A 7993-nucleotide genomic window follows, 5' to 3' on the forward strand; every position below is an offset into this window, starting at 1 on the left:
TACTCTCCACTTGATCAAAACAATTAGCCAAATCACCCTACAATGCTACTTCTTAAGAGGCCTTTCCACTTTACAGATTCTTTATGACACCACAGGAATGTTGTGTAATGACTGTATTATGGAGGTCTTAACCCCACCAGACAAAGATATTGTCCTGATAAACCATTTTAAACTTTCATAGTTTGTGCCTTCAAAAGGCTACTTTCCGTCAAAGACCTTTAGAGTGTGGCTGAATTGAATAACATGTTATTTCTAATATTTTACAAAAACTAGTGTTTAAGCTAAGAAGTTAATGAATCTACCTATTCTGTGAAAGAAGACCTTATAGACTTTAACTTTTTTGGTTTTGAACATATGGACTGAAACAAAAGCACATCCCAAATACTATTACAGTAAGTCGTCTTTAATGAGATTTTGCTGATCATGTATCAGCAGCACCACCATGTGTTAAGCAAACAAGACATTTATTACTGAGAGATTACTGGTATAGCAGAATATAAGCAACCATTTACAATTTAAGTACTTTATGTAAGCCTAAATAGTAGCAATATTTTGACACCATGTTGCCATGCTAAACTTGCATAACCTTTAACCTGCCACCATTTCGAGTAATCCTAGAATTTTAAAGAGTCCAAAAAAACCCCCACAACTAATTATTTTTCCACTGCTAATGAAAGAGATGAGAAATACCCCTGAGAAGGACTAAATAAGATCTAATGTCAGATGCAGTGAATGGATTCAGTATATCACCACATGCAACTTTGGAAAAAGGGAGGAAAAAAGGGAAAAGGCTTTGTTCACTAGTATGATACTAAGACTGGCATACATAAATACTTCAGAAATACTGTAAAACTAATTGCAATATTGCTTAGTGCTACAGTTACAGTAGCATTAGTGTTCTTTACACTTATGTTTATACTATACATAAATACTTCTTTAGAAGATGTATCAGAAGTCAATTATTAAGGAAACATTTCTTAACATTACTTACACTAACACAGGTTTTCCTGATATCTTAGGGCTGTTTAAAACTTCTATCATGGCTTGCTTTGTTTCTTCCATTCTTGCAATGTCACTGGAATCCACAACAAATATTACACCATAGGACTCAGCATAGTAATTTCTCCAGATATTTCGAATTCGTTTTCCACCTCCTAAATCAAAGATGGTGACTTCAAAGCGTCCCTGTTTAAGGTCAATCTTGGAAAATCCAACTGTTGGAGCCACGTCTTCAGGAGACTCTGTCAGATTTCAAAGAAGAAAGGCTTCAGTAAAAAGTGTCCTTAGTTATTTAAAGAGGATTTTACATCATGACTTGTGTAGCAAAATTCATATTTTAAAAACATGGAGCAAACCCTCCCTGTTAAGTGACACCATATTGCTAACCACATATTTTTTTACCTGAAGATTTTCCCTCTCCTCAGATAACTTCAAATTAACACACTCGTCTATCAACCAGTTACTTTAAATTAATTTAGATAGGAGCACTGGTAAGGGGGAGGGGAGAGGGACAAAAAAATTTGCAACTTTTGATACTTAACACCAGAGTTAAATTGTACTGGTGCCTAGTGTGCTGCAGTTTTGACATCCCCCACCTCCAGCAATGCTCCCATCTGAACAGTTATATAATATTTGCACAGTATTAATCCAAGTTTGAGAAGAAAACCAATCAAAACAGTTAATGCATCATGAGCTGGGAAGCCTTGTGCTCTGCCAAATTTAGTCTTTATCCCTCATGGTTGCTAAAACAGCTTCAAAAGTTCAAACCAAGGGCTGAGATAAAATGACTGAAACCATGTTCTTCCGGGATGTTAACTATTGGTTTCCCTGTATTCAAGGTCAGGTTTTGGCCTTTGTTTATTTTAATTTTTTTTGGTAGTTTTGTTTGTTTGGGTTGTTTGTCTTCTTTTTTAGTTTGTCATGCAAAATGCTTTATATTTAATACTTTTGCTTGCTGTCTCCCTTTTCAGAGGGCAAAGAAACCCTGTATTTGCCTCACACCACTAAGCTGTTTGCTGTAGGGGTGAGTTACTCGGATCTCTCTAACTGTTTTACGTGCTTGGTAGCACAAGGCGAGAGAAACAGATGTAAAATACAGCTTTTTGAGAACAGGAAATGAGGGCATGGTCAAAAGCACTGAGCTCTGAAGAGCAGTGCAAAAGCTAAATCACCATTAGCCTTCCACTGCCATGTTTCTCTTCTGAGAGAATCCTTCACACACAGCTGTGATGGGCATTTAGAACAGACCCCTTGGCCAGAACAATGTAAGCCAACACTCCATCAAGAGAAGGGTTGGGGACCCCCATTTGTGAAAAACTGCATATTCAAAACTGAGCAGGCTTAATTCTGAAGACTGTTTTGCGCTGTGAGCCATAAGTATGTGCTCTTATTAAAGAGAACAATGTGAACATGAGGGTTGGTTAAGGATGAAAGTTATTGATAGTGCTGTATGTACAGGGATATTGCTGAAACATCAGCTCCCATTGTACAGTGAGGTCTCCAATGATGAATAAACTTCAATGTAAAAACAGGGTCTGCTATATAAGCTGCAGATCTCTTCTGGCAAATGAGACTTTGGTAACCATACTGACTTGTTTAGGTTTAAGAGACCTAAGAACTGAAACATATTTCAGTTCCAAAACCCAGCAGACATAACTGCAGTCTCCTCCTATAGTCTGTATGGCTGGTACACAGCCAAAAATACTGGTTTTATAAACCCTAAAGACTAGCTGAAGTTTCTGATCTCTGCAAATCCTGTTAAAAGGGAAAGAAAAAAAAAATAATAATTGCTTTTAAAGGCAAGCACTATTCAAGCCCTGGGAGACAGTCACAGAAGTCACAACTATATTTTCCTGGAGTCTCCCTTTAGGAATACCCATCTTGTCTCATTTTTTTTCCCAGAGAATAAAAGGATCTTTAAAAATAACTGCAACATTTAGCTGATAAAGACACTGAAGTTGATTTTGAAACAGAATGGAAAGCTAAATAGCATAGCACTCATGTTTTCAGGGCAAAGATTCAGGAACACAAATGAAAGAATATTCATAACTTTATTCACACTTTGGCAAGTCCGTGAACTTATGTAACAAGCGCAAACAGAAAGTCGAGGTGGAGTCTCCAAGCCTGTCAAAACACTACTAACTACACTTGTGATACTACACAAGTTGGAAGTTATTTAGAAAGACAACCCCACAACGAAAAAAATTCAAAAAACAGCAACAACACAAACATAGAAAAGTTTTAATAAGCACAAGCTTTATCTTGAATTATATCCTGTTTGCATGTGTCACTGCATGGAATAAAGTACCCTCCAAAATCAAGTGGTGTCCCAGTGAAGTAAGCGCCTAGAAAACTGCTATTGTTTTTCTGGGTAAAATAATGATATAAAATAGATATCATTAGAATCATCAGTTATATTATAAAATATACATGTATTTTCCTTCTTTTGAACCTTTTCCTCATTATATATACTTACAATACTGATTTTTATATAAAGTTTACTGATACATCTGTGTTACTGGATGGTGACCTGAAAGCAACTTCAGCACAAGCACACACCATTGGTTTCTCAAATGTATACTAAGATGTGAAACACATCATTAACTAGAATATTTTGCATTATTTCAAAGTAGTTATTAATTAGAATGTGGTCTACAGCCTTCAGAGGTTTTGTCCTATACTTTCTTTCACTTAAAGCAACTGACAGTAACAGACAGCTTGCTTGTAGTTACAATGTTCCTTCAGCTACTTACTGAACTACTGAAAAAACCTTTAGTCCAAAAATAAGGTACGATGCTCATGCAATTTAAACAAGAACACAGAGCAGGTTTTGTTGCAATTTAGCATTTTGCACACTTAAAAATACAGTTGACAAGTCAAGGCACATAAGCACAAAAGTACTCTGAACATTTGTTCTGAATGCTTCCAAGATAATTAAACACCTCTGTGGACTAATTTTTTTCTGTCTCAGTGGACTAAGAGCTCTAATGCTGCATGTCACCATGTCTTAAGAGGCAGTTCTCTTGATACTATCTACCTTGCCTTACGCCATACTACTACCTTTGAAAAAGAGGTAGCAGAACGGTAGCAACTTTGTTGAACTACCACTGAAGTGGTCTACCGCAGCTCAACATAATGTGGAGTGCAGTGGCCCATGAGCAGATGAGGAGCTTGCTCTGCTAGTTCTCCTGATCATAAAGCATATGACTAGGAGCACCTACTTTTTAAGCCACCCTGGTATGATGTATCAGATACCAAAATTCAGGATCTTTATGCCTCAAAGATAATATCCCTTCATTCTTTTATCACCTGCAGGTCTTCACGCAATGGGGCCTGTGACATGCTCACATTGGCAACCACACGTGTACCACTCTTGGCAGTACGATCACCAAATTTTCTTACAACAATATGACAGACAGAGATGAATTAAGAGATAAAGCACTATTTTAAGATTTAAATGGTGGACAATTAGTAATTACACTCTCACTTTCATTGATAAACAAATGAATTGCTTACCTCCTTGAATTCCTCGGACTGTAGCAGTTTTACCAGCATTATCAAGACCCACCATTATTAGTGTCACCTTCCTCCATAAGGAGAAAAAAAAAAAGAAAAAGAAGAAAATGAGATATTTCAAAACTTTTTTTCTCTACATAGACATCACATTAATTTTTAATATACACATAGAAAATTTAGTACAAAGTAGTAGAAAGAACAGGTATCAAAATACGAAGTAGCAGGCATTGTTACAGTTGTGTATCTCGTGTTCAATATGTCATAGAATCACAGAATGATTTGGGTGGGAAAGGAGCTTAAAGCTCATACAAGTTCCAACCCCCCTGCCATGGGCAGGGACACCTTCACTAGAGCAGGTTACTCCAAGACTCGTTCAACCTGGCCTTAAACACTGCCAGGGATGGGGCAGCCACAGCTTCTCTGGGGACCCTGTGCCACCACCTCAGCACCCTCACAGGGAAGAATTTCTTCCCGATATCTAATCTAAATCTCCCCTCTGTTCTCATTAGATGGAAGAGCAGGCATAGGTATGAAATGGTAAGTCCAATACTGTAGAATCATAGAATAGTTAGGGTTGGGAAGGACCTTAAGATCATCTAGTTCCAACCCCCCTGCCATGAGCAGGGACACCACACACTAAACTATGTCGCCCAAGGCTCTGTCCAGCCTGGCCTTGAACACTGCCAGAGGTGGAGCATTCACAACTTCCTTGGGCAACCCATTCCAGTGCCTCACCACCCTCACTGTGAAGAATTCTTCGTTATATCTAATCTAAACTTCCCCTGTTTAAGTTTGAACCCATTACCCCTTGTCCTACCACTACAGTCCCTAATGAACAGTCCCTCCACAACATCCTTATAGGCTCCCTTCAGATACAGGAAGGCTGCTGAGGTCTCCACACAGTCTTCTCTTCTCCAGGCTGAACAGCCCCAACTTTCTCAGCCTGTCTTCATACAGGAGGTGCTCCAGCCCCCTTATCATCCTCGTGGCCCTCCTCTGGACTTGCTCCAACAGCTCCATGTCCTTTTTATGTTGAGGACTCCAGAACTGTACACAATACTCCAAGTGAGGTCTCATGAGAGCAGAGTAGAGGTGCAGGATCACTGTACTGCGAGTTTTACATGAGACAATTTTGCTTTCAACTTTTATCCAACTGTTGAAATTTAATTTCACAGTACTGTAAATTTTATCCTTTTTTTTTGGGGGAGGGGGTAGTGGTCATGGTCTCTTTAACAATTTCTGTAATTTAATTTCCATTCCCCTGTATTTTTGCCATCTCTCTGCCTCGAAGTTGTGCCTGTATTAGGAATTTATTTCTGTCTCAACAAGTGCATCTGAACAACACTATGCAGTATACAAAACTTGTGCAGACAACATCAGATGTTTTAAGTAAGTAGCACTGGTACTCATTGTGCTTTTGTTTCAAGCAGGAGCAATCTAGACTGCAAATATGTAAACGAGTGGTGTTGAGTAAGTGCAATATATAAGCAAACTGGTATACAGGTTAGAATTTATACCAGGATAAGATTTTAAACAAAACAAGAGGAAAAACATATCTACATTTATACCTCAAGTGTTCCCCTTATTCATAAAAACTTAAGAGCAGTCAAAGGAATTCACTTATTTTTATGCCCCTTTAAATGGAAGAATATTAAACCCATTGTTATTTCCGGACTTAAAACTCTAACAGCATCATATATGAAGTGTAATTTATGATGGTTCTTTCAGAAAAGCCAAAAACCTCTGAGAAAAAACCCTAAAAATTAACAGTAGGATCTTAGAAAATTATACTTTTAACAGTAAGCTAAAATCCAAACAGCCATGGACATTTATAAACTCACAATCGTCATATTAGATTGGTGATGCCAGAAAGTTATTCAATCCAACATAGCTCTTTGAACAGCAGCACCTTCTGTGAAACCTAAATAATGCAGCATTGAAGAAAACAGCAAATCCTCCTACATGACTGTGAAGTCTAAATAAACGTGGTGCAGCTTCTATTTCCCTTCCCCATAGTTTCCAGATAGTTTGAAACAAACTACGTTCTATCTGTGCATGTATGCTAATTGGAGAGAAAAGGATGCAGGATGTCAAAGAAAAAGTAACAAATGGGAACAGTAGAATTCCATAAGCAAGAATGGATCACCAGGCTATCCACAAAATGCAGTATTAAGACACTTAGTAAGAAAACTAGTATTACACTGGGGCTACTGTCTACTCTTGGCAACAAAGTTTTTTAACATATTACGCTTCAGAATCTCCAAATGCAGAAACTAAATCAGTAAGATAAAAATCAAATAAACTTTACATAAATATTCTAGCATCATCCATAATGCTCAACGTGAAACAGCATGTGAAGGAGACAATTTTGTGCTTTATATTTTCCTGATGTCGGCAATAAAATACCTGATGATTAACACGTTTAAGTTTAAGCGTAGAAGATGTATTGATTCTCTCTTGGAGAAAAAAAAATACTGGATTTTGTCACAGAATTAAAAAGTCCAAACCAATATTATACAGCAAATAAAGTCAAACGTAGGTGAAATACAGTTTGGAAAGGTCATCACAGAAATGTAAAATACTTTCACATGTTTACCTGACAGGTTCCTGCCACCGTTTTAACCAGCTGCAGCAATTGGCCATTAGACTGAACATCCCTCTTCATTAGCCATCCATAGACAGGAAAGCTACAGAAACAATGTCGAGAGGCCAGAATAACCCGGGAGAGGCTGCAGAGGTCCAGATGTTGTCTTGTCACTGCTAGAAAAAAACCGAAGAAATGCATAGTTAGCCCTTATGTTTAATCAAGGCAAGCCATTTTCCTAGCAGCAGCCTGTCTATTCACAGTGGGTCACATTCAGTCAGTCCCATGATAGTCTCATGCTTCATCTGCCCCCATTTTACATGTCTGGGCAGTAACACAGTACTCATACAAAATAATAATGCAAGATGACTGCTCAGAAGGAAGCCCGCAAGTTAGAGCAGTAAGACACTGATATTTCAGTGCTTGCCTCACTAACACATCCCACAGCTCTGCTGGTTGACCAAAAATAGGGACTAATTACAAGCATGAGTAAGACTTGTAAGAAAGAACATTATGGGATAAGACATTAAGAGCAAACAAAGAAGGTCCTAGCTATTAAGTATAGTCATTTAACTGTTAATTTCTTTTACACAAAGAGATCCCACAACAAGGAAACTGAGTTCTCTAGTGAGTAGTTTGAGGAACTGACAACTTAATATCTAGTAATTGCACTAAATTAAATAGAAACACCAAGCACTTCCATCATTTTACAATCCCACTTCCCACATTTCAAGCAGGATAAAGAAACAGAGAATATTCATCTTTCTGATGTTGCTCTGTGGAACAAACAACAGAGAATAACTGTGCGATTACTTGCATGTTTATTTCTTTGTATGCACACTTAAGCTATGAAACAATAAAGTTTACACAACCCATGTGGCCAAGTGCACAACA

General features: G+C 37.8%; 1 protein-coding gene across 1 annotated transcript in view; it reads right to left on the reverse strand.

The window, feature by feature from the left end:
- ARL13B (ADP-ribosylation factor-like 13B) overlaps positions 1–7272 on the reverse strand; it is a 37982-nt gene extending 30710 nt beyond the window's left edge. The window contains exons 1-3 of the mRNA XM_010017308.1: positions 7112–7272; positions 4516–4586; positions 992–1241 (exon numbers count right to left, since the gene is read on the reverse strand). Coding sequence (XP_010015610.1) covers positions 992–1241; positions 4516–4586; positions 7112–7170 — 380 coding nt within the window. The 5' untranslated portion in view covers positions 7171–7272. The remainder of the gene's footprint in view (positions 1–991; positions 1242–4515; positions 4587–7111) is intronic.
- Positions 7273–7993: the final 721 nt, after the last annotated feature.

This window comes from Nestor notabilis, unplaced genomic scaffold, assembly GCF_000696875.1.
Source record: "Nestor notabilis isolate BGI_N333 unplaced genomic scaffold, ASM69687v1 scaffold14936, whole genome shotgun sequence".
Lineage (NCBI taxonomy): Eukaryota > Metazoa > Chordata > Aves > Psittaciformes > Psittacidae > Nestor > Nestor notabilis.